This window comes from Hippoglossus stenolepis, chromosome 21 (genome assembly GCF_022539355.2).
Source record: "Hippoglossus stenolepis isolate QCI-W04-F060 chromosome 21, HSTE1.2, whole genome shotgun sequence".
In the NCBI taxonomy this organism is placed as follows: domain Eukaryota; kingdom Metazoa; phylum Chordata; class Actinopteri; order Pleuronectiformes; family Pleuronectidae; genus Hippoglossus; species Hippoglossus stenolepis.
In genome coordinates, this window is record NC_061503.1 from 15,513,472 (window position 1) to 15,533,026 (window position 19,555).

Here is a 19,555-nt window from a genome sequence, read left to right on the forward strand (position 1 = left end):
TATTGTTGTTGGCCTCTATAAACAATACGAGGCGCTACCCTCTGGTTGTACACGTGGTCCGCCGCTGGGTGGCAGTGTGGCCCGGCAGCCTGTACATCAGCTGTGAACACCATCCCTATGATTTGTAGATCTGCAGTGAACTTCCTTTCCCCGACGCGAGTCCTCAGCCAGTCTGTCTCACGCGCGTATCTGTGGCCGTCGTGCAGCAAAACTGGATTTAACATCGACCCAGAGTGGACAGAGACATCATAGGACAACTCTCACCCGCACATAGGTGAGTCCAACTCTACATTTGACCGAACTATGCGCTAATTATTCGCGTTAGAGGAGCGTATTCGCCGGCTGCACATGCGGGGAGGCCCGGTGCGAGGCTAGCGTTAGCTTAGCAGCAACGTGTCCGCGTTGTTTTATCTGATATAACCGCTGTGTTAGCTTATTAGCTAACGGGCTGAGGTGCCCTTTATTACATTATGTTGGTTTTGTAAAACCGTCGTTTGTAAATAACGTAGCTGTAGTTTGGAGTTAAGTTGTATAACGTCTTCGTTTAGCTGGTCCATCTGTCAAAGGCAATGTTAGCTTAGTGGCGGGTAGCGTTAGCACGTACCGCCGAGGGACGCTTACTTTACCGGTACATTTCACCGGAAGTTCTGAAAAAACACGGAATTAACGTTTTTAGAATGTAAACATCAGCTCTGAACGTCCTTAGATAGTAAACTCAGATCACACAGTGAAAAGACACACACACAGCAACGTGCTACTCACTTGCTAGCTACGTAATGTTTATCTTGATAACACACTGCAGTAGTTCTCCTTTCAGTATGTTCTATAATGTGTGTTAGCATCAGCAATGGTGTTTAACAGTGTTGTGCAGTTCGTTTAAATGGGAAGATGAAATCCACCTGCTTTTCTGGAAGGTGTTTTAAACTAACATGTCCATTCTACTGATGCAGCCATGACAGGTTTAGTCATCGTAAGTGATAGAGATTTCGTTCACTTCTTACAATACACAGGAATCGAAGCAGTTTTAACACAAAGCCGAGCACACACACCTCCACCAAGGCACAAATGTTTTCTTAAATTAAATCACCAGATGGGAAACACTCGTGTGTATATATCAGTCCATTGTTTCCTGGGAAATATGTTCCCACACTGCTCACAATAGAAGTTCTGGATGCACAATCAAAATGTAACAGGTTATTCGCAGATCCATAACACATCCTTCCACTAAGTTTCATGGTAATCCATCCACTAGTAATTGTGTAATGCTGCTGACTAACAGACAAACAAGCAAACGCAGATAATACAATTCTTGGCGGAGGTGAAAAGGGTCAAATGTTCTGGAAACCTTCTGTAATTTTGTAATTTTGCCTTCACAGATTGACATCGACCTTCAACCATGTCTCGTTTCTTCGCCACCGGGTCTGACAGTGAGTCAGAGGAGTCCTCGTCTGCCGATGAGATCACCCCTAAAGCACCCGGGACAACTTTCAAGCAGTCAGTACAACTTGCATTTGAATTCCATCACTAGGAATCAAATTGTACTTGTAGCAGTTTTCTCACACATCTGCATGTTCTTCACAGGTCGTTGCTTCTTAGTGATGATGAGGAGGACACCAAGAGAGTGGTGCGCAGCGCCAAGGACAAAAGGTTGGTCTTTTTTTTTAAACAGTGTTCTTAAAAAAATACATAGATTTTCTGATACAATTTAGTTTTAAATGCTTTCATTTTTAAATCTTAAGATTTGAGGAGTTGACCAACCTCATCAAGACCATCCGCAATGCCATGAAGATCCGTGACATAGCCAAATGTCTGGAGGAATTTGAGCAGTTATGTCGAGCGTTCCTCAAAAGCAAGAATATAGTGGACAAAGAAGGTGTTCCTCCTTTCTACATTCGTCTTCTTGCCGACCTGGAGGACTATGTGAACCAGGTCAGTACCCCAGAGTTAAACCACAAATCTTTAAATACAGAATTTGAAGTTTATGTGTATTAACCTTAGTTAATGCCCTCTGGCATGTTTAATGTCACAGTCTCCGCTTTTGCCGTACAATTGAAATAATTAACATTATTTTCTGTCCAGCTTTGGGAGGACAAAGAGGGCAAGAAGAAGATGAACAAGAACAACGCAAAGGCCCTCAGTACTCTACGTCAGAAGATCCGCAAGTACAACAGAGAATACGAATCAGAAATTGCTGCATACAAGGAGGTAAATTAGGAAACTTTTCCTCAGTGGTTTAATGCTTCAAATCAAATTCTGTGGTTGTACTGTGCCCAGTTGTAACTGTCTAACAGGGCGATGCTGCAAAAGAGCACATTATGTTCTAAAAGGTAAAATAAAATTCCCTCTGTCTTTTAGAACCCAACGGAGTCTGCAGATGAAGAGGAGGAGAAGGAGCCAGAGGATTCTGGTAAACTTGCTGTTGATATGTTTGCTTTTGTTAAATCTGACGATCTCTCTAAAAGGTCACAAGTAATTAAACAAACTACAAACCTTTAGAATAGATATGAAACCTTTCACAGTCCTGAGGGACGCCTGGTTAATTACACTATTATATATCATTGTAATTTTTGTTCCTCAAGGTTCCTCTTCTGAGAGTGAAGCAGAGACAGGCGATGAAGTATCAGCTGACGCCTTCTTGAAGAAAAAACCTGAGCCTATTCCAGACGCCAGCGCGTTCCTCAAGACTGAGAAGGGATCTGGGGTAAGAGGCCACATTAGAATCTGCTGACGATGAAAAATCTGGTGCAAAAGACAGTAATTGTTGTGTTAGAGAACTCCTGTGTGAGGGGAATACCTAAACTAATGAGTTTTTCCCTGACAGGATGAGTCCTCTTCCAGTGATGATGATGATCCGGAAGACTGGGGCTCAGATACTATTGACAGTGGCAGCGATAGCTCGGACGATGGGGAGGGAAAAAGTGCTTCCCTGGCGGTGGTCTTCCTCAAGAAGTGAGTCTCCATTTGCACATCCTTTTACCGTCACAACAGAAAAAGCAAGGATCAAGTATAGAGCACTGAATGTTTCTCAGTTGCATAGTCTTTCACATTTTGAAAACTGAATCACTGTATGTAGATACTTCCCCGACTAAAGTATCTTGCAAGCTTTAACAACCTCACTGGCTGTGTGTCTGTCGTCAGGACCCACGAGTCTGAGAAGTCCAGCGAAAAGAAAGTCGGGAAGAAGAAGAAGCCCAAGAAGAAAGAGCGACTAGAGGAGGAGGCTGAGGAGGAGGGAGGAGAGGAGGTTGAAGGAGGCTGGGAGAAGGTCAAGGGAGGCGCACCAATGGTAAAGGTAAAACGAATGTCATTTTGTGAAAAGTGAAATTCGTTGTCTTTCTTTCTTTCATTCATTCATTCATATTAAATTAAAAACTGTCATGATAAACTGTCAAAGACACGTGTAGTTGATTTTACAAAACGTGGAGGAGCTTGTAAACATCAGCTTGTGTCAAAAGAAACAACCAAATGTTAATGTCATGTGGTGTCCATCAATGCATCAGGAAAAGCCCAAGATGTTTGCCAAAGGCACCGAGATCAACACAGTAGTGGTGGTGAAGAAGCTGCATGAGATCCTGCAAGCAAGAGGCAAAAAGGGCACAGACAGGTAACAGCCTAGTAAAACACTTTTTTTTAACGTAACTTATTTGTTGTTAATTACAAGACATAAAGTGATGTGTGACTGAACAATTAAAGTCGTCATTACTAATTAAATGATAAATTCTCCATGTGACAGGGCTGCCCAGATTGAACTTCTCCATCTACTGGCTGGCATCTCTGCTGAGAACAACTTGGGTCAAGGTATCCTGGTCAAGATTAAGTTGAACATCATCGCCTCCCTGTATGACTACAACCCCAACTTGGCAGCCTTCATGAAGGTAGGAGAGGCTGTTTTTTCTAAACATAAAAACCAGGGGGGGGATTAAAAACCGATCTAAAAGACTTGCACAGAACAACAGAAGGACTCAGTGTGTACATTTCTATATTGGCCTATTGAAAAATTATTATAACAGTTGAATGTTAAATCAGCAGAAACATGAGCTTAAATGCAGTTTTGAAAGTTTTTTTTAAACATTTTGTATTGAAAAATCCGGCCCTGGAATCCTGGTGAATGAATGTGAATCTGTCTTCGTGACCTTTAGGCCGATATGTGGAAGAAGTGCCTGGATTGTATCAACGAGCTGCTGGACATCCTCTTTGAGGAGAACAACAACATCTTCATCGGAGAGAACATTGCAGAGGACAGCGAGAGTCTGGCCGTCTCTGAACAGGTATCTAGTCTTTTCTGCTTTTTTCCCTTTTCATTACAGATATATGAGATATTTTGAGGTTGCAGTTTGTTCTAGTTGGTGAGTAGACCCATGTTATCTTAATATTTTGCCTCACGGCCATTTATGGAAGCTTCATATGTATATTTTACTTTTCATGGAATTACACAACATTAAAACCAACAATAGTAGTTTAGATTGGTTTAGTTTGTTACCTTCTGCACAACGTGTGGATGTGTCTCATAAGCCCAGATCCAGGATGGTGTTCCAAAAAATAGATATGAACCTCTTCATTGTGGGTTTGTCAGCCGTTCAGGGTGCGTGGATGTGTGTTAACTCTGGTGGAGAGGATGGATGAAGAGTTCACCAAGATCATGCAGAACACTGATCCCCACTCACAAGGTGAGTTAATACCGTAATAACCCACTCAAGAATAATTTTAAAGCAAGTATTGTGATTTTAGAAGTGAAAGTAAACATTGATTATTGGGAAATTATTTTTATAGAATCCCTGATTTGTGTCGCTGAAACATCTAATAGTTGTCAAACATCTCTGCCTGGTCCATTCCAATGTTGTGTTCTCCGCTCTTTTTCCAGAATATGTTGACAATCTGAAAGACGAGGGAAGAGTTTGTGGTGTCATTGACCGGCTGCTCAACTATTTGGAGAACAAGGGCAGCACTGAAGAGATCTGCCGCGTCTACCTGCGCAGGATAATGCACACCTACTACAAGTTTGACTACAAGGCCCACCGACGCAGCCTGGCCCTCCAGGGGGAGACCAAGGTAAGAAAAGCACAGAAGTGAATCAGCAAGAAAGAACTGGGTTTCTGTTCTTGATATAAATATCTCTGTATTTGATTGTGTTCATATGTTAACACAGTTCATTAGTAAGTGTAACATGTCTCTGTCCGCTGTGTAGTCTGAGCAGGACCAGGAGGAGTGCGAGGGGGAGGACAGCGCTGTGATCATGGACCGCCTCTGCAAATTCATCTATGCCAAGGATCGCACCGACCGTATCCGTACCTGTGCTATCCTCTGCCACATCTATCACCACGCTCTGCATTCACGCTGGTACCAGGCCCGCGACCTGATGCTGATGAGCCACCTGCAGGACAACATCCAGCACGCTGACCCGCCCGTACAGGTAGGCAGGCAGACACAGAAACGCTACACATGCAAACTTGCAAGTGTGAATGCCAGAGATTAAAAAACGATTGTTTGTTTTCTTTTGTCCTAGATCCTGTACAACAGAACCATGGTCCAACTGGGCATCTGTGCTTTCAGACAGGGCATGATAAAAGATGCCCACAATGCCCTGCTGGATATCCAGTCCTCTGGCCGTGCCAAGGAGCTCCTGGGTCAGGGTCTGCTCATGAGGAACATGCAGGAGAGGAACGCCGAGCAGGAGAAGATCGAAAAGAGAAGACAAGTAAGTCCAGCGCGAGTAGATCAATGAACATCGGGCAGATCAATGAACATCATTGTAGCGACCACATGCAATGATCTTACTTGAGATAAAGTAGTTTTGTCCTGACATTGGAAATACTTAAAGATCAGGCTTCACATGTGATTCCACAGAACCTGATTGTTATAACATTGCTTTAACAGGTGCCGTTCCACATGCACATTAACCTGGAGCTGCTAGAGTGTGTGTACCTGGTGTCAGCCATGCTGTTGGAGATTCCATACATGGCTGCCCATGAATTTGACGCCCGCCGCAGGATGATCAGCAAGCAGTTCCACCACCAGCTTAGGGTGGGAGAGAGGCAGCCGCTGCTGGGTAAGCAACATGTCTCCTCACAAGCCTTTACACCAGTTAAATCCACAGAGAAACCAGAGGATTAATGCATCTCTCTTTGTCCTCCAGGGCCCCCAGAGAGTATGAGGGAGCACGTGGTGGCCGCCAGCAAAGCCATGAAGATGGGAGACTGGCGAACCTGCCACTCATTCATCATCAATGAGAAGATGAACAGTAAAGTGTGGGACCTGTTTCCTGAAACTCAGCATGTCCGCAAGATGCTTGTCAGGTTGGAGAAACTATTATGATCATACATCACCAAACTTATTTTCAAGTGTATATATATCAATCTTATTAAATAGCATGTTCTCTCTTCCTCTGTGGTAATACTCCCTGTTACGTCTGGTAGCTGATGTGTCATTGTTGACTCAAAACTGTTAAAAACTCATTGTTCTGACATTCATACATTTATTTTAATACATTTTACAGGAAAATCCAGGAGGAGTCACTGAGGACTTACCTGTTCACATACAGCAGTGTGTACGACTCCATCAGGTAAACACAAGATGTATATTCTGTGCTAGTGTCAGACATTGATACAGAACTCTGAGCTTTTAGCTTGAGCTTTATTCTGTATCCTCTTAGACCAGAAATGGCTCTGTCAGGTGTTTCTCTGTCTCCTAATGTGACTGCAAATAACATTAACAAAGCTTAACTCCCATCTTATCTGAAATGTTCTTACTTGATGAAGAAGATAAAACCAGTTTTTATCTGTCCTCTCAGCATGCAGACACTGTCTGAGATGTTTGAGTTGGAGATACCCACAGTCCACAGCATCATCAGCAAGATGATCATCAACGAGGAGCTGATGGTAAATGTCACAGCCACCGTTCTGAATTGGAATTGGAATAGATGGGACTGAATATCTTTATTGAAAGATTTTGCTGCATACTTGCATGTACAAAAATGTACATATTCCATTGTAATTAAGGGTCCAAATGTTTTGTTCCTTCCTACAGGCGTCGCTCGACCAGCCCACACAGACGGTGGTGATGCACCGCACAGAGCCCACCTCCCTGCAGAACATGGCTCTGCAGCTGGCTGAGAAACTGGGCAGCCTGGTGGAGAACAACGAGCGCGTCTTTGACCTAAAACAGGGCGTCTACGGAGGCTACTTCAACAGAGGTGAGTTTAGACAACACACCGTCTGCTAGATGTGTTTGCACGTTGTTACATCCACCGTGTTTGACAAAGGTCCCCTTGATATTACTGACTGATTAGTGGTTCCTTATTAAAATGTCGCCTGGATGTTCTTTGCTTTACAGATCAGAAAGGTGGCTACCAACAGAACAAGTCCTATCAGAGAGGAGGTACGTGGCTGAGTTTGTACATCTGCTAGTTAGTTATTGCTCCTTTTAACTGTGTCGCTGACTCAGTTAGTTTGCATCGAATCAGTAACATACTTGTAATAAATAACAATGTCAGGTTAAGAAAAAAGCATTTTGAACTGTTGCATTTGAAAGTGTGCAAACCTTCAAGACGATCAGGTAAAGATATTAACTTTGTATAAATGGATTAAATGCTGCAGTGTGTTTTGCTGGTAGATAACCATGTTTTTCATCTGTGCACATTCACAGATCAGAGAGGTGGCTACCACGGGAATAGGGGTGGCTACCACGGGAATAGGGGTGGCTACAGAAACCAGAACCAAAACAACTACTGAGCTTTGAACGTGAGGATTTCAGCCCCAGCACCTGAATTAGTCTTCATTCCATAACAACAACCACCCCCATGTTCTGTACTTGGCACTTGGCTTTGTGCTGTTCTCCTTGTTTCACTCAAAACTGATCCTGAAACAGCTGAAGGCCATTGAAGTTACAAGCTGTTCTCACTGCAACTGCATAGTGATTTATTTTTTTCCAGTTCTGCCACTTCCACTTCTTTGGGTAAAGTTTTTTAAGATTATTGCTAAAAGAAAATGCTACAAGAAAGGCAGTGCAGTGAGGCTGGTTTGTGGCAGTGGAGTCAGGTGACCGATACGTCAAGTATTGTTGACTCATACTTGTCATACTTATCTAATAAACAATAATAAACAGTGATATCTGAGTTTTCTTTTTTGGCAAAGAGAGCAATTTAACTTCAGGTTTAAGTCTGGATTGGCATTTTTACGATGGTGGTTCACTTCTTATGGTAACACATCAAAACTACTGACCAATCACATCAACAGAAAACCAGTCGTTGATCGACAGGATCCTCATACAGACAAAAGAGTTTACAGCAAAGTGACAAATGGATGTTTTTGTTCATCAGTTGAATTGTCAAACTGTTCCAGACTTTTCATGTGTTCACTCTGCTTTTAAAACAGCTTCTAACAAACAGATGACACTGTGAAATATTTCCCATGAGTGTTGGTGAACATTTTATTCATCAGACTTTAACTAAGTCTCTAAACTTTTTTTATCTGCATCAGAGAAGTTGATTCATCATCAGTTAAAAAAGCTAAAATACTTTAAATCCCTGTAACTTGTACAGTATATATCTAGCCTGAACTTCCAGTGTTTATTTTCACATTTCACCTTGTTATATATCACCATTTCAAAAAAATGTCTCCTAAGTCAGATGAGCCAGAGCCAGCAAGACTCTCCTCTGGTTACTAATTAGCTCAGAAGTTTAATCCTCTGACAGCCAGTAAAAACCTTTTTATCATAATTATATTTTAAAATAAAAGTCCACACCAACCCTTTCACCTTTCAACCAACCCTGTCAAAGCAGCTTTGGTTATTTGTCTTTCTTATTAAATGAAAAATGTAATTTACTGCTGGGCTGCCAAAGAATGAATGAATGCTTTGTAATTTAGATCAGATCTACATTAGCCTTTCCCTCACAGCTTTCATACCTATTTAACATGGGTCATACAATCATAACACATTGTGGCTCCTTTCACTCCACACATTTCCTAACGGCGAAGTATTTGAAGTATTAGCTGCCTCCCCTCAGACGCAGCCTCCTCCACACCTCTTTCCTCAGTAGCTCCCTCTCTTTGCGGATTCCCTGCAACACAGTGCGATTCTCCTGAGCCCGACGCACCAGGTAGGGCAGTGTGTCGTCCACTGAGCCGTATGGCACTGACTTGTATATGGCATAACCCTCCTTAGCTGGAGGGAAGAGGAGAGCGACATGAGACGTGAACATGTTCATCAATGTAGGACTGGTAACCAGTGCATGAGAAAACAATATATTTTCACTGGTGCATTTGAGTATTTGTCTGCAGGTTAAGTCCTGTGTCCTGTGGAATAAGCACAATGACTTTATACAGATAATATAAATAATCAGCAGCCCACCGAGCGTGAGGGAGACGTGGTCACACATTCCCAGCAGCTGGCCGAAACACACTGAACCTCCATCTTTGTTAATCTCCAACTCTTCCATCCTGAAGACGAAACAAAACAATTACATGATCACACATGATGGTGGAACCCAATACGGGGCTCGAGACACTGCATCCAGCCACCAGGGGGCTTTCAAGATGCTTTGGCTTCATTTTTGGGGAGCAGTCATGTCGTCCATCTTTATTATGGTAGTTATGGTACGGTTAATATCTTTGGCTGTGGTATTAAGTTGCCTGGACTTGTATGTAGCCCACACTTTTAAGAGTTATATAACGTGTTCTGACCGTTGGGCGGCTCGTCTCACGGACTCCTCGTTGTGGGTGGCGATGATGATCCTGTGGCGCTCAGGTTTCTGGGATATGGCTTTCAGCATGACATCCAGCGAGCCGTTATAACTGCACACACACAGATGAAATGTGTACGGGTCAAGTTCTCTGTCAGAAATCGTTCAAAAAGGTCATTTAAGTTGATTTTAAAAGATTAGAAAGGTTTTTAGTGTAATTCCAGGTACATTGAACCCAGACAGTACTAGATTCGGCTAATGTACTTTATGTTTTGGTTAAAGGTTCAGTGTGTAAGATTAAGGTGAAAGGGATCTATGGGCAGAAATTGAATATATAATAATCCTAATGATGTTTTCAGTAGTGTTTAATCATTCAAATCGTACGAACTGTTATTTTCTTTACCCTAGAATGATCTCTTTATATTTAAATACTTTATATCTACATCAGGAGCGGCTCCTCTCTACTGAGGCCGCAATGTTTTTACAGTAGCCCAGACTGGACAAACTAAAAACTGAAGGCTGCCACAGGTTCTATCTCATGTTTGGAAGGGGAGGGTGAGGTGAGTGGTGTTCAGCTGCAACATGCAACTTCACCACTAGATGTCACTAAATCCTACACAATTAACCTTTAATGCTTAGGATGCATTTGTCTGGTTTTATGCACAGTAATGGCCGTCGGCCCCTACCCACCTGTCGTTGGTGTCCTCCCAGCACTGATGGACGGGGTCCAGTCGACCTTCTTTCTCTGCCAGTGTCCTCTCTTTGTCCATGTAGGCTCCTCTCACCAGCTTGACCCCCAGACAGAAACCCTCGCTCTTGGACAGAGACAGAGCTTCTAACAGGAGGGACCTGGACTCCTGGAGGACACAACGGAGAGAGGGAGTATGTGGTGATGTCTCCTTTTCAGAAAATACCATAGTAAGTGCAGTTCAAATTTTATATTCATAAAAACGCGACAGATAAATTAATTTGCCTTCAGATAACACTGATACGTGTTCCAAATCCAGGCGCTGTCTTTGTTAAACTTCTTCATCATCGCCATGGTGACAAGAGAGAGGGCGGGGTTCATGTAGGTATACTCAGCATCCACCAGGACTCGGACTTTGTTGACACTCTCCTAAGAAAGCAACAGACACAACAGATGCAAAATAATAAAAAATACATTATTTAAAAAAAATAATGTGATGACATCAAAACAAATTTCCCATGAGCCTTCACATCTGTACCTCTGCTATTTTGTTGAGTCTCCGTAGACCACACAGGAAGTGGGCGACTTCACTTTCATCCAAACCAGGGAAGCTGATTGGCTGAAAAGGGATCACCATCAAAGTACTTTGTGTGTGTGTGTGTGTGTGTGTGTGTGTGTGTGTGTGTGTGTGTGTGTGTGTGTGTGTGTGTGTGTGTGTGTGTGTGTGTGTGTGTGTGTGTGTGTGTGTGTGTGTGTGTGTGTGTGTGTGTGTGTGTGTGTGTGTGTGTGTGTGTGTGTGTGTGTACCTCTCCATCCATGGCCTTCACAACCAGACTCAGGTCGTACGGTTTTTGTGCAATGAGGGTTGTGAGTTTCACCTTGATACAAGCACAGATTCATCACAGTCAGTAAACACACGTCTACACTGTATAAAGGGAGCAGACACTCGTCAATACTGCTGAGGGGGCGTTCAGGAGCAACAGCCTTGAACTGAAACGTGTATTCTTATCTTTTTTTCCCACGTATTTGAACTAGATTCAGGTTGTGTTTGGCTCAGATGTGTCAGGGTTCTAAGAAATCTGGAAAATCACAAGAAATGTCATTTATGGGACAAAAATCTAATATCAACGCCCCCTATACTGAAAATGGACATTAAAATGTTTTTTTCACTTTTCTTGCATAAAGAAATCCTGCAAAAAAATAGCTACAGTTCTATTTGTTTCAATTAAAACTGGACAGGCAGTTAAAAAGGTGACGAGTGGTGATGAGGTGTGAAACAGAGCCTTACACACAGATCCGGGCTGAGCAGAGCTGTCATCTTCAGCTGCATCATTGGGTCTTGGCTCCAGGTGTTGCCGTGTGACATCCGCACACATTCCAGCATGGCCTCCATGTTGTCGTCATATCTCTTCTCTCTGGAGGTGAGAAAGCAAATCACTTTTTAAAAATGAAGTTGCACAGACAAGCACACGTCTCATCCTAAATTATTTCTAAAAAACAAATTGAAGGTTACATGCAGATGAACCTTTAGAGCCACATTAACGTGAACTAAGTCTAAGTGTGATCAGTGAAAGGAGAAGAGTAAACTGGAGAGAAAACACTCGTCATCAGCCTCCAGGTTTTTTACCACTGGTTTTATCAGCACGTTTTCTGAAATGTTTGTTTTGGGAGGTGTCAAATTTCAGTTGACTAAAATGTTCTGCAAGCACCGTAACACACAGTGCGAGAAAAAGTAAAAGTCAGGTTACCGATCCACCTGAAGGGGAAACTAAGTGTTTCAGTTTAATATATGAAAATGAGCCGAACCCGGTGCTTTCTCCAAGATCCTCCTCGATGGGCACTGCCAGCATGGGCCTCAGTCCCAGCAGCTTCATCTTCTCCATGGACTGAGAGATCTCTGCCTCACTCTCTCCGGCCACAAACTGAGCGTACACAGTGGGCCGCAGCAGCAAGGAAAAGCCCCTTCTCCCCAGGATGGTGCGTGCTGCGGACATAAGCTAAGAGAGGATGACAAGAAGATGACAAAGATGCTTTATTTTGTGCATTACAGATGTAAACAATGTGCACTAAAGTATCAAACACAACAAGGAATCCTCAGAGCCTTGACAACACTCCTGCCCAAGATAAACTAAAAAACTCTCATTCAGATTATTTTCCTGCACCTATCAATCATGATGAGTGACAGATGTCGTCTCACCTTCCCACAGTTGTTCACCAGCACTGGGATGGAGCAGAGGCGGAAGACCCCCAGAGCACGCAGCAGCTCCCCCCAACTCTTCACCTTGAAGGCGCTGGGATCCTGGAAGGCCAGAGCGGCCGAGAGCAGGTCGGGCTGCCTGGCAGCCACCGTCCGGGTGGCCGCGGTGCCCATCACCCTCAGCGGCAGGAGGTGATGGAGTGAGGGGCGCAGAGGAGGGCGTATCATCATCCTGAGAGCAGCACGTGTGTCTGGATGGTTTGAAGTGTGTGTGTAAATCTACCTCTGGTGTAATTTAGAAAGGTGTTCCCTCCAGCTGAACCTGGCATGAGTAATAAAAATGAATAATCCAGCGTATCAGACAGAAAGTAGACAGAAATCAGCAAAGCTCACCGTCCTGCTCTCAAGCGGCGGACCTAAATGACGAGAGGTCGTCTGTTGTCGCTTGTTTTTCAGGAGAACCAGTCAAATTCATCATCTTTTTTCCCAACTCGCAGGTTAATGAGTGACTGTTGGACAAAATTGTGTAAACATGACGTTGACCCTTGGGATCAAGCCACAAGCTACTGCGTCACTTGCACCCCAACCGACCGCAAAGCATCAGAATCGCACATTATTTATTGTCACCATCGCCAAGGAGGCTATGTTTTTATTTACATTTGCTTGCGTGTCTGACACCAGGATCAACTCACAAACTACGAAACCGATTAGCATCAAAATTTGTGGAAGGGTGTCACATGACTCAAGGAAGAACCCATTAACTTTTGGAGATAAACAGGTGGAGACAGGATTCTTTAGGATTTGATGTAATCCTTGACGACGGTATGGGTTTTTGCTTTTTCCCCTCTTTGGGTCGGTGATCCTTCAAAAATGGGACTATGAGCTAAGTTGAAGATTGTTTAATGGTGGAGTGGACACATAACACATGCCCCTGAGCTGTGGGTTAAATGTAGGCCTGGGGGGGGGGTTGAGTTAATGATATAAGGCAGCGTCAGGGGCCAGTTTCAGAGAATCAGTGAATCAAAGTAAGATTTCATTAGTTAAACAGCTGAAATGTGTGTGATTTATTGGAAGAAATCATTCAGAGATACAGTTGTTTGGAGGAATTTTTTTTTTATTGCCATCGGACATTTTTATGTGTTTTTAGGCGTAGTCTGGTTTTGTATCAATCAGCAATATTAGCCTATATTTGATCAACTGTTTATTCAGCTAAGTTGAGGTGAGGTGGCAGCTTTTATGCTTTTTCTGAAAAAAGAATTACTTAATAAGAACTCAGTGACAAAAGTGTGACAAAGAAACAATTTTATTTTTCCCTGTGGAATGGATATTTGAAAAGAAAATCTTCAACAGCTATTTACAGATTCTGATCAATTCATCAGCTCTCTCTCTCTCTCTCTCTCACACACACACACACACACATACTCTAATGCTACACATTGCTAAAACCCCTAAAAGCGCTATAAGGCCAAAACATTTTGTCAACATAAACATTGCTGCGTTTCAAAACACAGGTCTTGCACCCATGTCCAGGTAGGACCCCTGGGGGTGGGCATGGCCATGCTGGTGTTGTCTGTACAGATGCCTGAAAGGGATGGAGAGGGATGAGTGAGGGTCCTGACACAGCCGCAGGGGGTAGGACGGAAAGGTTTGGTAGAGCGCAGGAGGAGGAGTGGAGGAGGGAAGAGATGGATCCAGCTGAGGGAGAAGAGACGGGTGGTGCAGTACCATCTCTGGGCGATACGGGGCAGGGGGGTTGAACTGAGGCATGGAGCCTATATCAACCGAAGGGTACGAGGATGTGCAGGAGGACGCATGAGGATTGGGAAAGTTTTGAGGATAGGTGGGTGGAGCGGACTGCTGGAAGGAAGAGGAGACGGCCAAGCAAGAGGAAGGTTGGAAAGGAGGGTGAGGGAGGGAGGATGGTGGATAAGAGAAGGAGGAGGGAGGGAAGGCTGCAGCGAGGGAGGGGGCTGACGCTTGGTGGCTCAGATTTTGGAGGTGCAGGCCGGCGTGGGCCTGGCTGGGTGACACATTCGTAAATGAGAGGTTTTGCATGTGAGGGGGGACGGAGGGGAAGGCAAAAGATGTGGCACCACCGTGGGAGGGTAGGGGGCACGGCAGAGTGGGAGCCGGGGGTTGGTTGTGGTTGAAGAGAAGCTGAGCAGCAATTGGAACCGGATCAGGATTTGTAGGCAGGATATTTGGATAGATAAATGCTGCTGGGCTTTGATCGTTGGGTGAATTATTTCCACTGGAGATACCTTCTCCCTGCAGTGGCTGACTGGGCTGGGTGAGCACAGGATGGGTGGATATCTGGTGCTGCAGGCCAGACTGACACGCAGAAGATGGGGCGGGGAAGGAGGCGTCTGTGGGTGTGTGGGGGCCAATCGTCTCTGGGATGGTGTGGTAGGTGTTGGCGGAGGGAGAGGAGGAGGAGAGGAGCGGCTGTGGGGAGGAGGAGTTGGAAGGAGGTGGAGTGGGGAAGGTGAAGGTGGTCTGCTGCAGGGAGGGAGTGGTGGAGACGGGGGAGGAGGAGGAGGAGGAGTGGAGCGTGGGTGAGGAGGAGAGGATTGAGGGATAGTCGAACGGGGGGATGGAGGGCTGAGGAGCAGATGTGGCCAAGGGGTCGGGGATGGGGAGGGAGGAGAAGGAGGAGGAGTGAGAAAGAGGAGCTGAGGGGAACGAGGAGGAGATGGCCTGAGCAGGAGGGAAGTTGGAGGTGTAAGCTGGTTCACCCATAGCGTCTGATCTGTGGAGGAGAAATAGAAGTAAAAGTTTAATGAGATGCAGTAAATTTGACACAATTAATCAAAAGTAATTATAATATTAATAAATGAAACGTATAAATCACACACACCTTTCATTTATACTATTTGCCACCTCACTCCTCGGTGCGTCCTGCATCCCATTGGCCATGGAGATGCCGATGTCAGACATCTGTGATGCCATGAACGCCTGGCCGAGGTCCAGCGGCTGCTCTGGGACCAGCGTGTCCTGATAGGAAGCCTCCTGTGGTCTGTACCCACAGGAGGGGTCAGCCAGCTGGGGCAGAGAGGACAGAGCCAGGGCCTGCAGGTCTGCTGCGGTGGTGGAGGAGGTGGGTAGTGGCAAAAGCTCTGCAGAGTCGCATGGATCACAGTTGACTGAGGGAGACAGAGGTGGAGGTGTGTCAGGAGCAGTCAGGTAAAAGTAATATTAATCATACTAGTCAAAGTAATGACTTGAAAGGATGTGGTGTGAGTCTGCACTTACCAATATCTAAAGTTTCCGTCAAGTCGGATATTTTGCGCTTCTGTCTTGCATCTCTTTGTCTGCAGAGGAAAAAAAGAGGAGTTTAGTTTCTTTACATCATTTGTGCGACAAAGCGTGTGTGTGTGTGTGTTTCCGTGTCTGTATTTACTTTTTGCTGTTCATGCCGTCCTCTCTGAAGCCCTTTGCGAAGGGGTTGGCGCTGATCTTCAGCTCTGTGATCTGGAAACAACAAGAGAAATTTACTTTGGTTTATATTCCCTTATTTTTTTAACTTTGCATTTTACAGAGTCTACTATCAATTTGAAAAACAATCATCAGGGCTCTGCTGCTTGAGCACATAGAAACCAGATCCAAATTCAAATCCATGTTTGGTAAATTTGGGCCTTGATGGATGTACACACTCTTTTATCCCGTTCTAGGTTTTGGCCTAATCTTTAATATGCAGTGTAAAGGTAGTGTTATGGTACCTTGTTGTTCTGGTAGGCGGTGACCGTGAGGAACTGGGTCTCGGGGAACACGAAGGAGTGCTGCCCTCCACCCCACCTCAGCACGTCTCTGGCTTCGATCACATGAACTCTGGGCTGGTAGCGATGCAGCGAGTGGAGGATGATCTGGAAATAGAGGAAGAGAGATTTGCTCAAAGTCCTCGGTGAAGGTTTTTGTGCTGTGTCTGTGCTGAGTCCGCAGTAAACGTACATGTCCCTGTGAGTCCAGTGTGTTGTTGGTGAGCTTGGCGTAGTGAAAGGAGATGGTGCGGCCCTGCCAGTGAGCGCCCGTGGCGGGGGAGTCTGGATGAATGAACACCCGGTCTGGTAGCCTCGCTTCTGCACCCCCGACAGCCTGCCAGCCGCCACCTTGGAAGCGGTAGCGGGAGTTGTCCAGTGGGACGATGTCCAGGAGGAGGATGTAACGTAGGGACGGATTCAGGCCCGACAGCTTCATCCTCAAGCCGGGAAACATCCGTCTAGAAAAGTAAAAGACGAAAAACACGTTTATGTTTGTCTATTGTCTGGTTAGTGTCGGAGAATTAAACATGAGGATAGAAACAAAGGTGCAGGAGCTGAGAGTGAAGCAAGAGGTCAAAGGTCACAGTGGTGGTACACATGCAGTATTCAGTATCGCAGTATTCTCTCACCGGCCCTTCTTTGTGATGATCATCTCTGTGCCCACGGAGCTGAACTGTTTCCATAGAGACGAGTTCTCCAGCTCCATCCTCACGTCGTCTTTTGGGGTTTTAGTTGCAGGCTCGCTTGGGATAGTGGGAGGGGCCAGCAGCCTTGGGGGCAGGGCTTTGGCGGCCATGTCACAGGCGGGAGGAAACAGCGACATGTGGGCAGGAGCTTCCCGGTCTGAGGAAATGCAAAGTTACAGATTATAAAGTTATAATAATAAGATTTTAATGATATCAAACTCTGTTTTTATCCTGTTTTATGGTGCGTGACTTCTTTGCCGCAGCTATTCAGTCTGTTTACACTCTTGAAATATCATTAATTTTGTAGTATTATAACCTAAAACACCAGTCGGGATTGTAGCCAGGACTGAAATCTTAAGGATAACAGCTAAAAAATACAATCAATCAAATCACAAAATTAGGGTAAATCTGAATCCACTGAAAAACATAGATTTAGTGCTTTTTGTGTAATAAATCTATCATAAAGGTTAAATTTATTGAGGTATAAAAATGTTTGCTCCGACTCAGGCTTTGGTCTCAGATCATCTGGGAGTTTCAAATCAAAGCTCCACTGTAACTCCCATCTTTTCTAAATGACACCAACTGCAGCTTCCATTACAGATGCAGTGATTTAAACTGATGTTTTTGGTGAATCATTTAAAAATCAGATAAACATTCAAAATATTCTAGGAAAAAGTATAAAATCATTTTTATTTGTCATGCACTGTCCCTCTCACCTCTGTAGAAGCAGTCTCCGATCCTCTGAGGTCCCAGAGTCAACCCGGGGTACATCTCCACACTCAGCATCCTCCTGGTCAGCGTCTGTCACTTAGATCTCGTCCTCTTCACCAGCTCCAAACTAACATTTCACTCTTCAACTCTGTGTCTTCTTTCAGATTGACCTCAGCTGCCTGAAGCGTTATCAGTCCTCTGCTGTCCTGGAGACCTCTTCTTGAAAAGAGGCACTTCTGTCTTGGCTCTGTGTCTCTTCCTGTCTCTCTGCCGTCCTTTGCTCCAAATGCCCTCGGTGGTGTCTTGCTCTGTTAAATAGGTGTGTGAGGCTTCACACATGAGGCCAAATGGCCACATTTTCATTTGTCTCTCCATCTTCCCTTATGTCCCCACCCCACTAAAACAAACAACACTGGGCAAAGTGTTACTTTAGTTTCTGAAAGAATCAGTGTTGTGATTTGTTGTTTCATGTCAGTAGAGGTGGAATAAGTAGCTTCGCTCCAATACTGTTTTAGTTATTTGTACTTAAGTATTTTCAATTTCACTGCATTTCAGAGCAAATATAGTGCCTTTAACTCACTAGTTATTTAAGTAGTTTTTAATAATGATAATAAGTTATTGTTGCTACATGTTTATTTAGCACTTATCAGAAGCAGAGATAACAAAGTGCTTTATAAGGACAACTAGAGAAAACACATGCATCTCACATAATCTCTTTACACATAAACCAACCTGTATACACATGTTAACACACACACATTTACCTATGTTGAATATAATGTTATATATAAAAAATACTCTATGGATGGATAGATGAATACAAAGCAGTTTTTCGTAGATATTCTGCAGATGAGCATCTATCCATCCATCCATCCATCCATCTATCTATCTATCTATCTATCTATCTATCTATCTATCTATCTATCTATCTATCTATCTGTCTGTCTATCTATCTATCTATTCATCTATCTATCTGTCTATCTATCTATCTATCTATCTATCTATCTATCTGATTATTTTTACACTGGTGTTGATACTTGTAACATTTCTTGCAGCCGCAGCTCGTGTTTCAAACGGCTCTTGTCCTTCCACATAAATCCAGTGGTTTACTGGCAGCTCCCCTGTGGCTGCTTGATGACTTGATGACAGGGCTCTTCCTCTCAGCAGTCCGCCTGTTAGTGCTTCTCTGCAGGGAGTCAGGCCTTGAATGAAGCCGGAGGAGGAAGACACTTTGCAATTTGGCCTCTACAAAAACACGGGTGTCTGGAGGTTTATATGTAGGTTTGAATTGAGGCTTCAGCTCAGCATTAAAGCTGAATCTGGCCGAGCATTTTCCAAAACAGTGGAAATGTGGAATTAATCAATTCAACACTAATTCTGTCATCCTGTGTGGGATGTTTGGTGAGCAGACAGGCTTTGTGGTTAAAACACGATAAAACAACAACAATCTGGACCACACAGACAAATCAGTATGAGCAGCGGCTGGTAGTCAGACCCTTCACTTAAAGTAAAATCAGCAATACCTCAGAGTGAGATAACTTCCTTACAACCAGAAGTCCTGCTTTTAAAATGTTTGCTCCTGTTGTTGTTACATAATTATTACTTATGTAAGTGGATTATTATTACTGATGCTTGAACATGTATAAGAATTGTAGTGGAAGTATAAAGGAGCATTGTATACAGTTACTTGTGCTTTTGATATATGCAAACCAGGTGTAAAACATGAACAGCTAATAACCTTGCTTTTTATTATTACCTCTACCAAGGAGGTTATGTAAGTTTGTTAGTTGGTTTGTACGTTAGTTTGTGAGGAAATTGTAATATATATATATATATTTA

The 19,555-nt window shown here is 44.0% G+C and overlaps 3 protein-coding genes across 4 annotated transcripts; 1 reads left to right on the forward strand and 2 right to left on the reverse strand.

The window, feature by feature from the left end:
* Positions 1 to 115: 115 nt before the first annotated feature.
* Positions 116 to 8,103, forward strand: eif3c (eukaryotic translation initiation factor 3, subunit C). 2 transcript variants are annotated; one of them, XM_035145961.2, is made up of 23 exons: positions 116 to 274; positions 1,377 to 1,494; positions 1,582 to 1,647; positions 1,740 to 1,929; positions 2,080 to 2,205; positions 2,356 to 2,407; positions 2,580 to 2,701; positions 2,822 to 2,949; positions 3,139 to 3,292; positions 3,501 to 3,604; positions 3,734 to 3,875; positions 4,140 to 4,268; positions 4,574 to 4,667; positions 4,862 to 5,049; positions 5,186 to 5,410; positions 5,504 to 5,695; positions 5,875 to 6,046; positions 6,134 to 6,293; positions 6,494 to 6,559; positions 6,788 to 6,875; positions 7,024 to 7,189; positions 7,330 to 7,374; positions 7,642 to 8,103. In XM_035145961.2, the coding sequence occupies exons 2-23, from the start codon at positions 1,397 to 1,399 to the stop codon at positions 7,725 to 7,727; spliced, it is 2,793 nt and encodes a 930-aa protein (XP_035001852.2). In that variant the 5' UTR covers positions 116 to 274; positions 1,377 to 1,396; the 3' UTR covers positions 7,728 to 8,103. The 2 variants fall into 2 exon arrangements, with proteins under 2 accessions (XP_035001852.2, XP_047194306.1); XM_047338350.1 differs by having other exon boundaries at positions 3,139 to 3,286.
* Positions 8,104 to 8,399: 296 nt separating this feature from the next.
* Positions 8,400 to 13,016, reverse strand: prodh2 (proline dehydrogenase 2). The gene is made up of 11 exons (XM_035145962.2): positions 12,955 to 13,016; positions 12,562 to 12,883; positions 12,171 to 12,361; positions 11,653 to 11,779; positions 11,171 to 11,242; positions 10,903 to 10,983; positions 10,650 to 10,793; positions 10,367 to 10,533; positions 9,678 to 9,788; positions 9,346 to 9,434; positions 8,400 to 9,159 (listed from the first exon to the last, which is right to left on the reverse strand). Exons 2-11 carry the CDS (start codon positions 12,790 to 12,792, stop codon positions 8,984 to 8,986), a joined length of 1,389 nt encoding a protein of 462 aa, XP_035001853.2. The 5' UTR covers positions 12,793 to 12,883; positions 12,955 to 13,016; the 3' UTR covers positions 8,400 to 8,983.
* A 1,045-nt stretch (positions 13,017 to 14,061) lies between these two features.
* Positions 14,062 to 17,791, reverse strand: tbx6 (T-box transcription factor 6). The gene is made up of 8 exons (XM_035146255.2): positions 17,722 to 17,791; positions 16,949 to 17,162; positions 16,510 to 16,777; positions 16,281 to 16,424; positions 15,962 to 16,032; positions 15,814 to 15,872; positions 15,419 to 15,704; positions 14,062 to 15,310 (listed from the first exon to the last, which is right to left on the reverse strand). Exons 1-8 carry the CDS (start codon positions 17,789 to 17,791, stop codon positions 14,062 to 14,064), a joined length of 2,361 nt encoding a protein of 786 aa, XP_035002146.2.
* Positions 17,792 to 19,555: the final 1,764 nt, after the last annotated feature.

Coding starts and splice junctions, on each gene's coding strand:
- tbx6 (XM_035146255.2), bottom strand. CDS start 17,791: ATGCTGAGTGTGGAGATGTACCCCGGGTTGACTCTGGGACCTCAGAGG. Junction 17,163..17,721: donor CGGAGACTGCTTCTACAGAG/GTGAGAGGGACA, acceptor GCATTTCCTCAG/ACCGGGAAGCTCCTGCCCAC. Junction 16,778..16,948: donor ATCATCACAAAGAAGGGCCG/GTGAGAGAATAC, acceptor TTACTTTTCTAG/ACGGATGTTTCCCGGCTTGA.
- prodh2 (XM_035145962.2), bottom strand. CDS start 12,792: ATGATGATACGCCCTCCTCTGCGCCCCTCACTCCATCACCTCCTGCCG. Junction 10,984..11,170: donor TGAAGGCCATGGATGGAGAG/GTACACACACAC, acceptor ATCCCTTTTCAG/CCAATCAGCTTCCCTGGTTT. Junction 9,435..9,677: donor GTGAGACGAGCCGCCCAACG/GTCAGAACACGT, acceptor TTTCGTCTTCAG/GATGGAAGAGTTGGAGATTA.
- eif3c (XM_035145961.2), top strand. CDS start 1,397: ATGTCTCGTTTCTTCGCCACCGGGTCTGACAGTGAGTCAGAGGAGTCC. Junction 4,668..4,861: donor CACTGATCCCCACTCACAAG/GTGAGTTAATAC, acceptor CTCTTTTTCCAG/AATATGTTGACAATCTGAAA. Junction 5,050..5,185: donor CCCTCCAGGGGGAGACCAAG/GTAAGAAAAGCA, acceptor TCCGCTGTGTAG/TCTGAGCAGGACCAGGAGGA.